This window comes from Bos indicus x Bos taurus, chromosome 10, assembly GCF_003369695.1.
Source record: "Bos indicus x Bos taurus breed Angus x Brahman F1 hybrid chromosome 10, Bos_hybrid_MaternalHap_v2.0, whole genome shotgun sequence".
In the NCBI taxonomy this organism is placed as follows: domain Eukaryota; kingdom Metazoa; phylum Chordata; class Mammalia; order Artiodactyla; family Bovidae; genus Bos; species Bos indicus x Bos taurus.
The window spans coordinates 34,100,551-34,120,194 of NC_040085.1; the positions used below are offsets into that span (position 1 = coordinate 34,100,551).

The 19,644-nt window shown below is 33.9% G+C and overlaps 1 protein-coding gene across 1 annotated transcript in view; it reads right to left on the reverse strand.

Moving 5' to 3' along the window:
- Positions 1-19,644, reverse strand: part of MDGA2 (MAM domain containing glycosylphosphatidylinositol anchor 2) — a 914,699-nt gene that overhangs the window by 343,214 nt on the left and 551,841 nt on the right. The window contains exon 5 of the mRNA XM_027553676.1: positions 11,352-11,484. Coding sequence (XP_027409477.1) covers positions 11,352-11,484 — 133 coding nt within the window. The remainder of the gene's footprint in view (positions 1-11,351; positions 11,485-19,644) is intronic.

The window sequence follows — 19,644 nt, forward strand, 5'->3', positions numbered from 1 at the left end:
TTCCTTTTTGTCAAAGCAGGGAAATAGGTACCATTAACTGAGGAAATCAGTCCTGGGTGTTCACTGGAAGGACTGATGTTGAAGCTGAAACTCCAATATTGTGGCCACCTGATGCAAAGAGCTGACTCATTTGAAAACACCCTGATGTTGGGAAAGATTGAAGGCAGGAGGAGAAGGGGACGACAGAGGATGAGATGGTTGGATGGCATCACTGACTCAATGGACATGAGTTTGGGTAAACTCTGGGAGTTGGCGATGGACAGGGAGGCCTGGCGTGATGACGTTCACGGGGTCACAAAGAGTCGGACATGACTGAGCGACTGAACTGAACTGAACTGAACAAGAGGACGAGGCTACTATCCATAAATCTCTAGTACACAGTGTGTCTATCAGAAATCAATAATGTTGACTTTACTGCACAATCACTCGATAGTATGTGATTGAAGGGTGCAGTCAAAAAAAATGGTCAGGTAGTACAATATACCAAGTAGGGAAGAGTGACTAAAAGGACCTAAAAGAAAGAAATACTGCTCAAAACATGAACTAAGGCATATTACTAAACAATTGGACATACCTATTTTCTATAGCAATAGAACAGTAGCAAGAAAATAAAGAAGAGTATGTTGTTTCAAAAAAAAAAAAAAAAAAAAGTGTCTCCTAGAACAGATGTTGCAAAAAAAAAAGAAAATGGAGGGAAAAGCCAAAATCTTTGTGATGCTCTGGAAATAAGTGCCCCAAAAGCAAACCGAAAGTACAAGCTGCATCTAGACTTACAGTCAAAGTCTAGACTTAAAGTCAAATTTCTGATCAACTATCATTATGCTCCAATTCATCTCTCTCATTTTAGTCCCTGTAACAATACCTGAGATACTCTACTCTCAGGATATGGACTACTGTGTGGATTGTCTTAATTTTCAAATTTAATTCAAAGCCTTTATGAACCAATGTGAATCTTTTAAATTCTGTCTAGATGTTGCTCAAATGATTGTATGAATTTAAGTTAACAATGGCTGCAAGGCTAATCTTAGCCACATCACAGGATGTTAAATCCTATGAGAAGTGTGGTTAAGGTCAGAACTCTTTGAAAAAACAAATATTTCAGCATGACGTTTTAACAATAATATGTGTATTTCACCATACCAGAATATCAGTGGAAAAAAAGTCAGATATTTATGGCACATTCCTTCCCTCAACAAAAGTTGTTTGCATTTTTCCTGTTCTTTAAACTAGAAAATTTATTCTAGAAGTGTTTCCTGATGAGATAATAATCAATCTCTACTTCTTTTTAAAATTTACATTTACTTGGTACTGATTAGTATACTTGATTTTAAGAAAGGGTAGGAATATAAATTGTATCGATTTCTTCATTATGAGAGTAAGTACATTACCAAAAGGTTTTATAAAAATTTGGCAGAACTAATGTAAAAACTTACTCATTACTAATACACATATTAGTGATATGATATTTTGGGGCTTCCCAGGTGGCACTAGTGGTAAAGAATCCACCTGTCTATGTAGGAAACATAAGACACAGGTTTGATCCCTGGGTTGGGAAGATCCCCTGGAGAAAGGCATGGCAACCCACTCCAGTATTCTTGCCTGGAGAATCCCATGGACAGAGGAGCCTGGTGGGTTACAGTCCACACGATTACAAAGAGTAGGATACAACTGAAGTAATGTAGCACAGCACAGCTAAATATGATAATTTATATTTAATGAGTATACAATATTTGATATTCACTTATTTCTGTAACCATTGAAAAAGTTGGAATTTGTGATTTAATATTTCTGCTGAAAAGTACAAAGTAGTCTATTGTAACACTGATACTTTCAATAAGTAAAAAAGGACAACCAAAGGGCTAAATGAGATTTTGGAACTCCTCATTGATTTCTTCACAATGGTAATTTTTTTTTATCTAACAACCATAATACCACAATACTTAGAGCCCACCATTTTCCAGGCAATTTAAATACAATATCATTTAATCTTCAGTTTGTGTAATAAGGTAAAGTTCTATGGGGAAATGTGTACTTTTAAATGTCTTAGAGCTGGAGGCAGGACAGTGACCAAGAATATATCTTCTCTTGAATGAGATGAAAACCTCTCTGCCAGTGACTTTTTGTAAACAAAATATTGAAGGCTCAAGATTTGCAAAAATTTTCTCAAGAAGGTTCATGAGTTCCATGGGTTATTTGTTTGCTATTTTTTCTCAAATAGTAATGTAAGCCTCATGTATGAAAGTACAACAGCACAATGAGGTATTAATCTTATCAAATTCTGCAAGCCTGAAACTTGCCTGCATCAATGTTGGAGCTTAAGAGTATCTGTGTACATATAGGCTGTATCTACTTCTTTGTAGCCATCTCATTTCAACTAATTTTCCATTGATGTTAGTGTTACCATGCAAATAAAAATGAAATCTGAGAGTAAATATTCTCTTTCTATCAACCGATTATCCACCCATAGCACGCTGTCAACATGGCTTAGCAAAAAGCAGGTTCAAAGGAGTCAAAGGACTTGGTCACACAAGTGGGGAGAGTCAGGATCTACACCTTGGTTTTTCTTACAAATGCTTCTTTATGTAGAGCTGCTTAAGGCTGCATGTGAACCAGTGTTAACAACTGACATTGAGACTCATGTTCCATATGAGGGTAGGCTGCATGTGAATTAGATTATTAAGCGGCCAATTATACTAGCTTGCTTGAGATTATAGGATGTGAGACCTTCATTGAGTCCAGGACAAACTTGGATGGTTGGAAACCCTCAAGACCACTGATATAATCTATTCTAGGATTTGGGGTAAAAAAAAATATGGGATTAGCTACATGCACTTATGGAAATTATTGTATATCATCATGAGATCCAGTAATGTATTAAATCAACTTTGTCAGTGAATGATCATAAAAACATTCCAAACTACAAGTTGTACATGGCAAGTTCAAAACCATATAAGAACCTTAAAGTGCATTTCCAGCAACTGAATTATTATCTATAATAACACATTTCTCAGCAGTTTCACTAGAACAACAGAACCTTATTAAGTACTAAGCCAAGGCCTACAAATCTGCAATCTAAAATGAAAAATTAATTGTTCTAAAGTGTAAAAATTCTATTGCTTTATTTTAGCATGATCTCACCCAACTTGCTGAAAGAAATATCACATGACTTGAACTCCTTTACTCTTGTAAATAACTTTTAAATTGTTTAATTATAATTATAGTTTAATAGCATTTGAAGAATAACTGTGTAAAGCTGGGAAATATCATCAATGAATTGTTCTAGATGTTTGCTAAAATACAGACTATTTGACATACTTCAAAGTATTTGGTTAAGTTGTAAGGCAATATTTCTTTAGTGGCTCAGATGGTAAAGAATCTGCCTGCGATGCAGGAGACCTGGGTTTTATTTCTGGGTAGGGAAGATCAACTGGAAAAGTGAATGGCAACCCACTCCAGTAGTCTGGAGAATTCCATAGACAGAGGAGCCTGGTAGGCTATAGACCATGGGATTGCAAAGAATCAGACATGACTGAGTAACCAACACTTTCATTTTTAAAAATAGGATTTCAATAATTTATACCCCTTTTATGATAGTGTTGCCTTTCATTTGATTAACATGTTTTTTTTTTTCTTTTTTAATCTTTGCTTAGCTATCTACTATATCTGAGTTATGATGTCTTCTGGGCAAGTTAATAGTTTATGAGGAATATTGTATATAAGAGTTCATGCTGAGAGTCTAAGTTCACTTTGGATGTAGTGAACTTGAAAAATTCATTGCTAGGACAATAAAATGTACAGGTGTAGAGAGATCCCAGAAATATGCATACTTCCTGTGCGGGGAGCCGGTGAGGCATTCCACTCATGACAAAGGTCATGAGGAAGGAGGCTCGGCATACGCAAAGGCGGGATCGAGCCTCAGGAGTCCCCCCGGATATTCTCGAGCATTTTCCCCCAAAAAACCAGAGTCTGCCTACTTTATTGCTTTGTGCTCTCACCTCTGACTTTACTGGGGGCTGTCCCCTACCACCATCTCTCTCTCTCTGTGTCAAAGAGTTAACTTACAGCTCCAATTAATAAAGTTCCTGGGCAATTAGGAGTGTTTAAATCCAAACCCCTCTGATGGCTCTCTAACTCGCCTGACAAGTTTACCCGGACTCCTGCAGCTATGCATACGATTGTTTACAGTCTCCTAGCCTCCAGAGGCATGGGAAGCTTAAGATATTCAAATAGCTTAGAGCCTCTCAGAGAGTTAAAAACTGTCAGAATAAACTAGTAAAGGATTTCATTGATGAGTCAATGCTTGTTGCCAAGTTTTCACATCCCCTGAATTGTATCCTTGAATATGTATTAATTAATAGTGGGTATGTAGAAAAAATAAGTAGTGGCCTTGGTGTTAGTAACTTTAGACCCTTAAGGTAATAAATTCTTTCTTTGTTGTAAACCCATTACACATCCGCCCTATAGAAATGCAATTTTATCTTTGGAAGATGGTGCCAAACCTTGAAATAATTACTCTTAGAGAAAGTAAGTCTTTGTTGACAAGTCCTTGTCAAGAGTCATAAAATGTTAGTAGGCCTTCTGGCCAGAAGATGATGTAAATCACCTAAACCATTTGTATACGATACATTTGCAGGAAAGAAACCTTGGTTTTTGATAAGAACCAAAGACTGCTGACTTTGCATCCCCTATTATCCTCTATGTGTAACTTAGGGTATAAAAGCCCCTGTTAAAAATAAAGCTACGGGCCTTGCTCACCAACGCTTGGTCTCCCCATGTCATTCTTTCTTTTAACTTCCAGCTGAGTCTCCATCTGGAGCGCGGAACCCACCACGCTTACTAATCACGCCTGGGCTTCTAAGACCCACTCGAGAAGGTGTCTAGGGTGAGACACCTTCCGCTATTCGAGAGGGCGCCTGCGGCCTATGTAAGTGGTGCAAACTTCTTGTCTTGAAGTTTTATTGGTCTCCCGCGTAAACCAAGCTACTCAGCTTCTTTTCTCCACTGAATTTTCCTACTGAGCTATCCTCATTCCATTGTTCTCTATATCTCTAATTAGCATATAAATAGTCGCCGACGCCGTCTCCCCTTCGAATACCCTGGATCAGCCGGGGCTGGTCCTCGGCATTCCTGGTACTATGGTAATAGAATTTTGGAAAATTTGGGTCACATTGTTATTCAGAAAATCGTCTCAGACAGACCAAAGTTGAAGCCCCATAATGACCATTGCTTCTGTCCCCAGATTCACTGCATACTCAAGATCTGTATGCTCATATTATGAAGCTACATTAATGAGGATAGGGCATATATAGGTTCAATTACCATAGGAAATGATGGAGCACTCAGACGAAAAATCTGTTACATATCAACAAAAGTGCAAGTTTATTTTATTCCTTATCATTTTCAAAGAATAGTATTTTATATTTCTGATAAACATTTTGTCAATTATAGTTTGATGGAAATATGACAGAAGAAGTATTCATTCTTATAGATTTTCCTGGAGAATAGTAGTATTTAATTTATCCACTGATAAAAGTAATTTTTATTTGAAGACTAGTAATCAATGACTGAAGCTATATACCATATCCTAGCAAAAATCTAAGATTCTTGTCCTCATCTCACCATGATTACTGATGATACTGATTTTATCCTTTATCTCCATTATCAAGGTTAACAGCCCAATGATGACTACCATTTATTGGATTTGTTATGTGCTGGAATCTCTAAAAGTTTTTCATTTAAGGGCATTTACAGTCTATAAAACAAAATAATATGGATCTCTGTGTCATCTCTATTTTAAAGAGGGGAAAAACAAGTTTAGAGAAGCTAAATAAAATCTCCAATTTGAGAAAAACAAATATGAACCTTAGGCTTTTGAACTTCAAAATTCATGCAAGAGAGGTGTAGGAAACATCTCATTCTCTAATTATATGGCCTATCATTAAGATTGTACTAGTATTGCTTGTATTCTTTTGGTGTCTTTAGTAGTAAATACTGTTGTTTAGAAAACCTGCATTATGTATAATTTTTAAAAATCTGCTAAAGCATTCATATTCCCAAGATTTTACCATAAAAAATAAAACATTTTTTCCATTTCTTCTCCTTTTTCTTCCTTCTGTTTCTTCTTTTTCTTTTAATAAGTGGTGCTAATAACCTGTTTGGCTAGATGCTGTGGAGCTCACCTAAAGTAAAGAAGTTCAAATATACACACGGCTAAGAAATATTTATAAGGTTAGTACTCAGGTACAGATGACAGAGAAGTTTCCCCAGTCATTTCCTTTCATCTTTTTACTAGTTATATATGACAATGGGATATACTATTTTACAAGAGAAGGTGCTTATGTCCACACTATTCCTATTACAGACACCTCCATAAAATTCCAATAACTGAAGTATTATTTATTTAATCATAACACTTAGATAATTTAAATTCCTCTAAACATAGACGATAACTACCATGAATAGATCACAGCATACACAACATTTTATGTTAGGTCTCACAAAAATTGCTGAGCATTACAACTGTTCTACAGGTTATATAAAATAATAAGAACAGATAATAGTTATATAATGAAGGGAACAGATGTTTCCTAACCTCTTTCTTTTTCCATGGTAAAATTTACTGGGACAGATTAGAGAGGAAAAAAATGGAGAAAGAAGAAAGAGAGAAAGCAGAAGAGAAGGAGGATGTAGATGTTTCCCGTATTTCTATAGTCAGTAATATTTTTGGGATGACTTGGTTCCTAGATGTAATACACATTTATGGAAAACATCCTAATTGGATAATTTTATAAATGCCAAATTTGAGCAGACTGAATCAGAAGACCTATATAATTTAGTAAAATTAGCCCCACCTGTTTCATTTCTTTATGGAATTCATCATAACCTCCCAAGTAGGTACAAAATATGCATTTCATCCTAAAATAACATGCTTAATTCTTATTTGCCTTTGAAATCACGTCATCAACATATAAGTGCTTGAAATATATTAAAATAAATTAAATCTGTTTAATTATAAATTATAGGTGTCCTCGTGTTAGAAATACACATAATCTGAGAAATTTCAGTTTATAGTTACCATAATTATGATATTTAAAAATATATTTTCATTTATTAATATTCTAAATTTTCAAATTTGAACAGGTTTATTTTAATAAACTATGAAAAATACAAGGACATTAAGAATTTACCAATCAAAAGGTAATATTCGTTTTCTTCCAAAAGGGAGTTGAAAAACTATCAAAATGATTTTTAGACCTTGCTATGAGGTTATGACAACTGAAAATCAACAAACATGCTATCTTATGTTTTATAAAATTCTATGAATTGTTCATGATGAGGTCTAAGACAGCTAGATTAGTATGATAAATAATAATAATATTTATGTAACAGAAAATTTTTCATAGCATAGCAAGTAGTCAACAGAGACCAACAAATGATTGGATACTCCATGATAGATACATAATTTCAAGCTCTACCATGATGCTAATTCATAGTAAGAAAGTTAAGAAAACACATTATTGGTAAATCTATAGATGACACTGACTTTTAAAATGACACCTAGCAGTTGCTTATGACACCTAGTAGTTGCTTTTTTAAGCAGGTCTAGAATATTGATTTTTATCAATGGAAGTTTCTATTCACAAAATGTAAGAGTTTCATGGAAAACAGTCTGACAATAAAGACATTTGTTTTCCAAAGCATTTATATATGTTAAAATGTATACATTGCCAGGTCATTCCCTAGAAATTCTAATTCAGTAGGTGTGGAATAGGCTTAGGAATCTATACTACATGATGCAACTGTTCTGCTGAAAAACCTTTTAGAAACCCTCATCCACAGCAGACATTATTTCCATCTTCACATGCTTTATCATTTGGGCATTGTGCAAGTCCAATCGATAGAGTGATTGAAATTTAAAAGTTTATTTGACTATAAAGATGTTAAAATGAAATTTTGTCTATACAAAATATACATTTTTAGTAAATTATTTGATCTCTATACAAAAATTATTAATATTTCCAAAGTTATACTTTCCTAAATATATTACAAAGGAGATTAATCAAACATTACAATATTTATAATAGAGTATCTTTTCCCTCAAAAGTTACACATTTTCCTTGACATTGTGTACACTAAGAAGTGTGAGAACTTTTTATTTAGAAATTCACAAGAAGGAAAACTTAAAAATACCTGACTCTCATATTGGTTATGGCAGTGGTGACTTAGGATCTCCTGATGGTAGTAAAACTATGGACTTATTTGTTAGTTTACAGGCCAATTTGCATGGAGATGATGAAAACTTATTTGAAATTCATGGACTCTTCTAACTTTGAGCACAACCAGAGGGGAAATGTGCTTAAGCAAACCTGATTTGAATATGAAAAATTCAAAAATTCACCAGGCACATGACATACCTGATTATGTCAACACAGAATCAAACAAGGTACAAGTTTATATTTTTCAATTTGGTTATTTACCATAACTCTGAAGCTCATTTTGTAATGACTGTCAACCTAAATGTTGTGAAATATTTATAAAAGAGAATATTCAAAATATTCATAAAAGAGAATAATAGTTTGTTTGTTCAGTCTAGACATATAATATTTTTGCTTAAAAAATAATGGACCAGAAAGTGATCTTGTGTTCTTCGTGGGACAGGTAGTCAAATCTCTGCTTTCTGAGCTAATGATTGCTAAAAATTATCTTGGAAATAGTCATCCAGCTGCTTTACAAGACTTTAGGAGTTGGAAAGCCTATTACTTCTTGTGATAATCTTTTCCTTTCCACTTTAGGATAAATCATTTATTTCTAATAAAACACAATGGCTGAGATTTAAGTTCATTTTCTCAGATCCACAAAAAGATCTGAATAGCTAGTCAGTCTCCTATTTTAAAATAACCCTTCAAACATTGGGACCAAGCCTATCTCCATCTCTTCTTAGCTGTGGAAATTGGAAAGTAATAAAATTACACATATGTTCAGCATAAAAAAAATACAATTTTATTGTACTTTAATCTTTAAGAATTTTTGTTTGTCTTACTTCAGTTCATCCTCAAAACAACCCAATGAGGATACTTTTTAAATCAAAAATTTTGTTTTTTTTTAATTTTCATTTTATATTGGAATATAGTTGATGAACAAGCTTCTGTTAGTTTCAGGTGTAGAGCAGAATGATTCAGGTATACATATATATCTATTCTTTTCAAATCCTTCTCCCATTTATATGTTATTATACAGTTCTGAGCAGAGTACTTTGTGAGATATAGTAGGTCCAAATGAAAATATTTTAATTGCTATAGGCCAGTTTGTTATGTGTCAGGTGATGGGAAAACACGTGACTAAAACAACCCACCTGTTTACATCTAAGTAGTTATAAAGGTAAACTTAAATGATAAGCATTAAATACTTTTAAAATTAATAAAGCACTTCTCAAATGCAAGGCTATAACATAAGTAATAATATATCCACTATCACGCTATTCCTCATTTCACTGAATTGAAGAAATATTCACACACATTGAGATATGGTGAAGTCAGCTTGGCTTACACATGATCTGGCTTGAACTAGAACACCCTGTCTTATCATCTGTCAACATGCACTGTACATTTGCCTTAATCATTAATAAAAAGGATGCATTTAAAAATCAAAATGGAGTAACTATGGTTCAGGCATCCAGGATGGAGCCGAGGGGTCTCTTCATTTTCTGCCATTAAAGTAGTATCATCTGCATATTTGAGGTTGTTGGTATTTCTCCCTACAATCTTGATTCCAGTTTGAGTTTCCTCCAGCCCAGCATGGAAGTTAAAAAAGCAGATGTACTCTGCATAGAATTAAATAAGCAGAGTGACAATATACAGCCTTGTTGTACTTCTCTCCCAATTTTGAACAAGTTGGTTGTTCCATGTCTGATTGTAACTGTTGCTTCTTGACCTGCATATAGGTTTCTCAGGAGACACATACAGTGTTCTGGTGTTCCCATCTCTTTAAGAATTTTCCATAGTTTCTTGTGATCCACACACCCAAAGGCTTTAGCATAGTCAACGAAACAGAAGTAGATGATTTTCTGGAACTCCCTTGCTTTCTCCATGATCCAAAGGATATTGGCAATTCAATCTCTGGTTCCTCCAACTCTTCAAAACCAAGCTTGTGTATCTGGAGGTTCTCAGTTCACATACTGCTGAAACCTAGCTTGAAGGATTTTGAGCATAACGTTGCTAGCATGCGAAGTGAGCAAACTGTATAATAGTTTGAACATTCGTTGGCATTTTGGCATCCCTTCTTTGGGACTGGAATGAAAACCGACCTTTTACAGGTCAAAGTATGAGCACACAATTTTTTCATCTTTCCAAAGAGCCCTAGATTTAATATTCTACCAAATGAGTAGATGGAGTTGCTAACTACTAGCTCATTGTCAGAGGAACAAATAAGTGTGTCCCTTAGTGTATTCTTTATACATTAACTCATAAATCCTTTCCTATAACTTTATGAGTTTATGAGGAAACTAGGGCAAAGAAGAGTAAAGTAACTTGATCAACAAGATCTAATAAGAGCTAATAAGTGGCAGACCCAGGACCTAAACTGAAGAAAACCAAACCCTACAGTTTTCAAGGTTTTTGTTAATGGGTAAAGCACTTTTTAAAGTACTATACTTTTAATATAACACAGGATCAAAAACTCATTAATTGCCACTGAAAATTTCTCAAAATTCATTCAAATTCTAATTTATTATGGTGATTTTTTATATAAAAACTTAAAAAAGTAGCTCATTCACATGCTCTCTCTTTGCTCTTTCATTCAAGCATTTCTTCTCAACATGTTTGTAATTATTCTGAGGTCTATATTACTAAACATAGGCTAACTTAAGTAGAAATCTTCTTAATGTTTTGACATTTTCTACAAAAATAATTTCCTAAAAATACCTACCTGAAATTACCAATTAGCTTTCTTGACATTAAACGTAGTAAGGGAAAGGCTCTTTTACTCAGCTTTGGAATCACAAAACACTTTTAGCAACTTGGAGCATAAATTTTCATATGAAAAATCTAGTATTTCTCTGAAATTTCTTTGAACAAAATACAGGCTGATTTGTGATATCTAGGTAAGCATTATTTTAAGGAATTATAATTTGATTTGCTATATAAACAAAAACCCTACATGGGAGTCTATTGCAGTTAAATTTTACAGTTTCCAATTATAAAAAATTTTTAATGTATCACAGAATTTTCTGGAAAGAAAAGGCACTGTTCCTACATATACTATAGAAATCGTTTGGTCTGTTAAAAAGTTATAGAGACTTTTAAAACATTTGTTGTGGATAATGAACATAAAACATTCAGATTGTAGTTCCATACCTGTTTTATTGGAAAGTCTAAATGACACCATCTTATCAGGGATATTACATACATTCCTCACTGAAGCAATGCAGCTATAATTAGCATAGTCCTGTGGTCGAAGATTCTTTAGTTTTAAAATCTTCGTTTCACCCTGAAAATGTAGAAAAAGTCATTAGAAAAAGTTAGTGGTAACCAAATTAATAAATGGATGAATCATGACACTGTATTTTAAATCATATTATCAGAATATGGAAGATTGTCATTTATTTAAGAAAAATGCCCTAAATATTAAAAATATATTGCTTTTAAAAATCATACTGCCATGTGCTTGGAGATAAAAGCTAACAAACAGCAATGAAAATTCATAACAATTTCTTTGCAAACCAGCTTCCTAAGGGGAGGATCTATTCCTGGTGGTAGTCATGCAAATTATTATGCAAAGATCAGAACAGTGTACTTAATAATGGAGTCTATTCAACAAACAGTGTTATCTATGCAGACTTCAACATGAAATGTTATGAAAGAAAAGGATTCTGAAGATGAGACAATAAATGAAACACTGTTGGTAGAACAAAGTTAATGAAGTCAATCTAATAGTAGATAATTAAATTTATATACATAAATATTTTGTGTATATGGAGCAACGGCAGATGATAGATCTAAAACTGCATTTAAAGAGTATTCATGATGTTTTTATATTATTTTTGTTCTTGTTACTTTACGTTCAGGACTTTAAATCTCCTGAGTAAATCTGCAGGATTGCAGATAAATTCAAATTAGGCAAGTTGCCAAAAATGTCTTATCCACTCTTGATGAACCAAAAAGCCCATACAAAAACACTGAAATTATGCAAAAGATAAAAAGAACCACCAACAACAATAAGATGATGAAAAAAACTTGCCCAATTCAAATAAGGTCTCCTGGGATTTTTTTCTTTACCAGCTAAAGTTATTAATGCATCTCTCAAAATAGTTCCTCTCACAAGTAACTTAATTATGGAGATGGTAAAAATGTCTCCCAATGACATCTTATTTGGTATAGCAATTTTCAAAATGTTAATTTTTCCAGATAACATCTGTACAGAACCATGTGTTTCTTTTATTTTACTTAAGGACTTCATTCAAGTCCTAAAAATTACAATACTTTCATACATTATTCAAAAGAATCAGAATACTTAGTGATTTAATACGTAAGACATGGCCTATTCATTTGCCAACAAAAAGAAAAGAAACACACCCCACACACAAAAAAAGCATAGGCAGGTACACGTGTTTTCGAATATTCTTCAGTGTGTACAGGCATTTGGCTAACTCCTTTCATTCATTGGTAAAATTCAGTCTTAAAACAGTCACACCTTAAAACAATATTTTCCTCTCTAGGATAAATAATAATCATATTTTAAATTTTTTTGTATGAAAGACATTGCATTTTTTCTGTATAAGCAGATGCAAATATACCCCACAGAATATACAAAGAGTCAGTGTGTGTTGTTCTAGAATTTATATTTAAAACATGTTCTCAATATATTACAGAGCTTTCATATTATCTATATACAATGCATATAAAAGTGTGCTTAGTTAGAAAGCATAGAGGAAGAATATGTTATACTAGAACCAGTTGACTCAGATAATTTTTTGAACAAGATACTACGTCTTCCTCCTCGTACCTCTGAATATCATTGCTTAGATTTCTTTACTTCTCTTTCTCCCCTTAACACTTGACTGTTGGTATTCTCTGGAATTCTATTTGTTCCACAGTTAATCACACTTTATAAAATTTCCTTAAATGATTTTATCCTTGCTGATGAATTTATACTGCAAGCCCTATATTCCTGCCTTTTTTTTATTTTTTAATTTTATTTTTAAACTTTACATAATTGTATTAGTTTTGCCAAATATCAAAATGAATCCGCCACAGGTATACATGTGTTCCCCATCCTAAACCCTCCTCCCTCCTCCCTCCCCATACCATCCCTCTGGGTCGTCCCAGTGCACTAGCCCCAAGCATCCAGTATCGTGCATCGAACCTGGACTGGCAACTCGTTTCATACATGATATTTTACATGTTTCAACGCCATTCTCCCAAATCTTCCCACCCTCTCCCTCTCCCACAGAGTCCATAAGACTGTTCTATACATCAGTGTCTCTTTTGCTGTCTCATATATAGGGTTATTGTTACCATCTTTCTAAATTCCATATATATGCGTTAGTATTCCTGCCTTTTTCTTCAAGTCTTTATCTCTATTCCAGAACTGTCTCAATTTCAGATGTATAAAGCAAAGTTTTTACGTGTATTTTGTCTATTTTTATGTCTGTAGATACCTAAAACTCAACATATCCCGAAACAGACTTCAAGTCTCTTCCTCTAAATCTACTCTTTTTTTTTTTTTAGCAACAGGAATCTTAGATTTTCAATTATTATTTCATATTCATATATTCAGTATCTCCATCTCAGATTCTCTTATTGACCTTGCAACACATCCAATCTTGAACATTTTTTATTTATATTTAAATATAATGCTCTAAGCCCAACATTCAGCTGAGAAATTTGATTGTGCTTAGTATAGCTTAAGAATCCAAGCAAATACGATCATCTAATCTAGAATCAGGACTTTTTTTTTTAAACATGGAAATCTGATTATGCCCTCTCTCTGCTTAAACCAAAAGAATGCCATGTTATTGTTCTTAAAAATAAACAATAATTCTTAACATGACTGTCAAGCCTTTGTGACCTGCATTTTCCTCACCTCTCCTGTCTCCTCTCATTTTCCTAATGTCTTCCACATATTCAGCTTCTTGTGGCCACAGACCCTCTGCACATGCCTGGTTCCTTACTTTATGCATAACAAATTTTGTCTCATTCTTCAATCCCAACACTCCTCAGTTCCACAGGTAAGTCTTTCCTTACTTTCTGGAAAAAGAGGAATCCTTTTTTGTGAGGTCTGCTTATATCTTGTTATAACACAGTTTCTTTTTTCCACTTATTTTGGTAATGGATTTATTTTCTGCCATACTCCCCCCTTGCTAGTAAGGGGGGAGATTATGTCTGTCTTGTTCTCAGTAGTATGTCCTAAGCACCTGCTGCTACTGCTGCTAAGTCGCTTCAGTCGTGTCCGACTCTGTGCGACCCCATAGATGGCAGCCCACCAGGTTCCTCCGTCCCTGGGATTCTCTAGGCAAGAACACTGGAGTGGCTGCCATTTCCTTCTCCAATGCAGGAAAGTGAAAAGTGAAAGTGAAGTCGCTTCAGTCATGTCCGACCCTTAGCGACCCCATAGACTGCAGCCCACCAGGCTCCTCCGTCCATGGGGTTTTACAGGCAAGAGTACTGGAGTGGGTTGCCATTTCCTTCTCCAGTCCTAAGCACCTGGCAGAGGATTTATCATAGGTGAGATACTTTTTAAACAAATTCTTTTGCAATTAAAAGTACTATGAATACTTATATTTCACCACTCAATGTTTTGCTTATACATATTTATTTCCCCAGAATTTATTTCCGCTTGGTGCCTGATATGAATTCAATAGACATTAATAAATATAGTCAGTATTCTAAAATGAACCAGGCAGTGATAACAATTCTTAAATATATAAAAGAATAAATGATGCCATTTAGATGCATATTTGATGATAAAGTCTCTTTATTTACATAGAATTGATTATATTCTGCCAGTGTTGTTTCTGTTTCCACTGGCAAATTATATTTAATCCATATTTTATGGATATTTTTTCAACACTTCACTGAAACTTTCAGTGTCACTAATAATCTCTTTTGTTAAAATTTAATAAATCTTAATAAATCTTCATTTCCTTTTTATGTGTGTATACTTCTCCACTTCCTTCTAATACTTTAGATTACCTTTGCTATTTTGACAGCACCTTGTGTGTAGGTACAAAATTATAAATAAAATAATTTAGAGACATTTTGGTTACATTTATTTCATTTTCTATTATACAAATTTTAGTCTGCAAACTTCTACTATTACTACTTTTCTAAACCAATCTGATGCATTATCATGATTTCAATTAGCACTTATGTATAGATACCTAACAAATTTCTAAGCCAAAACACACACACTTTTGGGAAAAATGGCCAATAGTATTGCAATTAATGAAATTCTGCTTTTCCAAAATTTTCCTTTCTTTTTAGTTGCAATGTTTGCTAGCCATTACTTTACACTCTTGCACTTGAGTGTCTCCACATCCCATCTGGATCTCTTAAGATATTCTATCTTGGTTTTCTAATTCTTTCTGACTGTTCTTTTTATTGTTATTTTCCTTTACTGACTTCTACTCTTCCTGCAATACAGAGCTCCTACCCCCAAAAAAGCCACTTCATATTTTGCCAACAAACAAGTTAGACTTGTCTCTAATTTCCAGATTGAATTTGTTCTCTCTTGGATTCCCCTTGACCTCTCTATGAATGTCCTCGCCCACCATTTCTATTTATAACTCTGACCTCTGACCTCATCTATGTATTTTGATAACTGCCTGACAAAGATTTTCATCAGCAAGACATAGAAGGTCATACAAACTCAATGAGCTCATCATTGCACTCTACTTACACTTACTGCCTCACCTCATAAATTTTCTCTTCTGACATTCTGCTACATTTTAATGATCGCCACCATCATTTTCCCCTATTCCAGACTCAAGACTCTTGTCATAATTCACTCTTCACTGTCTCTCATTACTTCACATTCAATGGCATCAAATGCCTTAGATTATTTTTTAGTTTTTCTTTTATAAATGGCCTTTACTCTTCAATCTGTAGGCATATTATTTGCTGTAGACTCTCATCAACCATGAATTTAACAAACACAGCTTGAGTGTCTATTTTGGCTAAAGTAATGTACTGCCCACTATTGAGAATTGCTGTTCTACTTTATTCTAATCACTCTGCATACTCCCACCATACGCATCGTCATCATGTCATTGTCATGTTGCTGATGCTGCTGCTAAGTCACTTCAGTCGTGTCTGACTCTGTGCAACCCCATAGACAGCAGCCCACCAGGCTCCCCCATCCTTGGGATTCTCCAGGCAAGAACACTGGAGTAGGTTGCCATTTCCTTCTCCAATGCATGAAAGTGAAAAGTGAAAGTGAAGTCTCTCAGTCGTGTCTGACTCTTAGCGACTCCATGGACTGCAGCCTACCAGACTCCTCCATCCATGGGATTTTCCAGGCAAGAGTACTGGAGTGGGGTGCCATTGCCTTCTCTGATTGTCATGCTAGAAAACCCTGAATAGCTCTCCTACTCTGAAAGTTTATTTCAAAAACCTTCAGTGGCTCATTTGAGACTCCATGAAGTCCAAGAAAATTTTTACTTTTTTTCCTTATTCCTCACACAAACTAATTTATTATGTATTCATTTATTATTTTTATTTAATATTTATTCACACCAAGTTAGTTCATCATTATTTTAAGATGACTTTTCATAATTTTAAACTCTGCTGTTGTTTTTTTTTTTTTTTTTTTAAAGAAAACTACTGCTTGATATGAATCTTTTTAAGGTGTAATAAACTGAAGTGCAGTTCAAAAAAAAGTTGTATCTACTCTGTAAAGTCTATTTTTTTGTAAATATATTATATACATTATTGAAGTACAGTTGACTTACAATGTTTCAGGTGCACAGCACCATCATAGGTTATTACAAGATATTGACTAGAGTTCCCTGTGCTATACAGTAAACCTTTGTTGCCTGTTTCATATCTTTTTTTAAAATTAGAAATCTAGCATTCTATTCATACAAAGTCAAACAAGCCAAGTCTTTTCTGACCTTCTCAGAAGTAAATTCTCTTTCTTTGTAACTTCTATTACATTTTTATACCAAAATATCTATTTATAACTCATTATTTAGTATTTGGTTGTAAGTTATTACTCAACGTGATGAAATGTTCTTTAACTGAATCATGAGACCCTCTAGGGGCAGAGTCATCTTATATCACTCAGAATACTGAATAGGGAGCCTTTTGTATCATTGCTTAATAAATATATGTTGATTGACAGGATGTACTTAAAATTGGTCTTCCCACTGATCGTATTCTACAAGAAGTAAGGTGTTCATAGTGTATAATTATAATGACTCAAAAATAAAATGTACAAAAACATAAAATCTACAAAAATTAGACCACATTTTCCCACCGCACATTCTACCCTTTGCTTATGATGTTGTATTTCTTACAACATTCCCCTGACTTTCTCTGCCCTTTCTATAATACTTGCCACATTAATAATCAATTGGAAACTTATTAACTTATTAATAATCAATTGGAAAATAGATAGCTAGTGAGAATCTGCTGTAAAGCCCAAGGACCTCAGCTCAGTGCCCTGTAATGAATTAGATGGATGGGATGGGAGGAGGAAGGGATGTCCAAAGGGGAGAGATATATGCATATATAAAGATGGTTTACTTCAGGTTCAATCCCTGAGTTGGGAAGATCTCCAGGAGTAGGAAATGGCAACCTGCTCCAGTATTCTTGCCTGGAAAGGTCCATGGACAGAAGAACCTGGAGGGCTACAGTCCATGGGATTGCAAAGAGTCAGATATGACTGAGCACACACATACACACACAGCAGAAACTAATGCAACACTGTAAATCAATTATAGTCCAATGAAAAGTTAAAAAATAAAAGAATAGATCCAACTTATTGTTCTGAACATAATGTGTTCAGTAAAAATTTCTGAACCACGTTGACTCTAATTTTAATAGTACGAATGAAAAAAATATTAAGATTAGGGTAAGATGAACGATAGATTTAAGAAGCTGAGTTAGGGACCATCCACAGAAGAGTTGAACAGTCCACTATTAGTAAGCAAAGGTAAATAGGAAGCAAGCCCCAAGGGACTGATGAAACCATCAAGTACATTCAAACCAATAGCAATGAAGCTCTGGCCGTTAAAATAAAGAGGTCATTCTTCTAGTGAATGCATTCTTGAAATATTATATATACTTAAGTTCTTGTGGTTAGAAATGCTGCTAGTGTTTATGTTATCTAAAAATAAAGACTATAAACTAGGTAGTGATAGTAATAGTGAGTTTTTAAAACTTTACTTTTGAGATGATTCCTACACTTTAAAGACCAACAGATATGGTTCAATAAATATAATAATTTATGTATAGCATATCCTAGTTAATTCTTATGCAGATCAGAGCAGCAAAGTGAACATATGAGAAGGACAGATGGGATGGAGAAATAACTTACTGTGACTTCTAGGTCCACCGTCTCCCAAGGTTAAGCTATCATATGAATGCAGAATTATTTGGGTTGAACTAAAATGATTTATATTTTCATGTGAATTTCTATGATTTGTAAAAAGGAATTTTCAGTTAATCATTGTCTAATTGTGTAATTAGTCTAATTAGCCTAATTATAACTAATTACATAATTGATGTAAATATGTTCAGTCTTGCAATTAGATGGTGTAATTACAATGCACAAGATGATGTCATGAACATCTTTATAAAAGCTCTGGAGAAATAGCAAGAATACATGTATTTTGTAAAATTTAAGTACAAGTTTCTTTAATATTCACAAGATTATTTGAAACACATAGATTTAAACTTTTAAAACTACTTTTTAAATAAAGGGAAGCCCCTTACCAAAGGTGATTATTGCCTAATGAAATAATACCCATAACCTGAAACAGTATTGCTATTTTACTTAGAAAAGGAATTTGAACTTTCTTTTAATACTTTCATATATCAATAAAAAGAAAAAAAAATCAATTCACACTCATTTTTAGCTCTAAAAGTTAATTTATTTATTTACTTCTAAATAGATAACAATATATGCTGTTCAGCATATCCAGTATTAAGTGAGTGCAAGTATGAAAAGCATAATTATTCCTCTTAGACTTATATGCTTATTAATTCATATCCACCTCAGGAACACAGATCAATTTCATTCTGGAAGCATGATCTATAAAAAGGTACAGTCAAGGTTCTATATTTCTACTGTATGGTAAAATAAATATTCAATTCAAGTTGATATAGTTATTAACTTAGTATGAATGTGCATGTGAGGCAGATGTATCTCATTATCTAAGAAATTCTCTTTTATTAAAAACAAGACATTGTTATTGAACAGCAAAACATATATCTTTAAAACAAATGTAATTCTCTAATATTAAAAATAAGCAGATCATGATCTGTCATTCGAATCCATCCACAGTATATATAGTCCCAGTATATCTTTCCAGCTTTGTGGTTCATTGCTGCCCCCATATACCAATCGTTATTCCAGCCAACCAGAGGGGTGGCCAATCTTTGAAGATATTACCATCGTTCTGTATATTATACATGCTATGCTTTC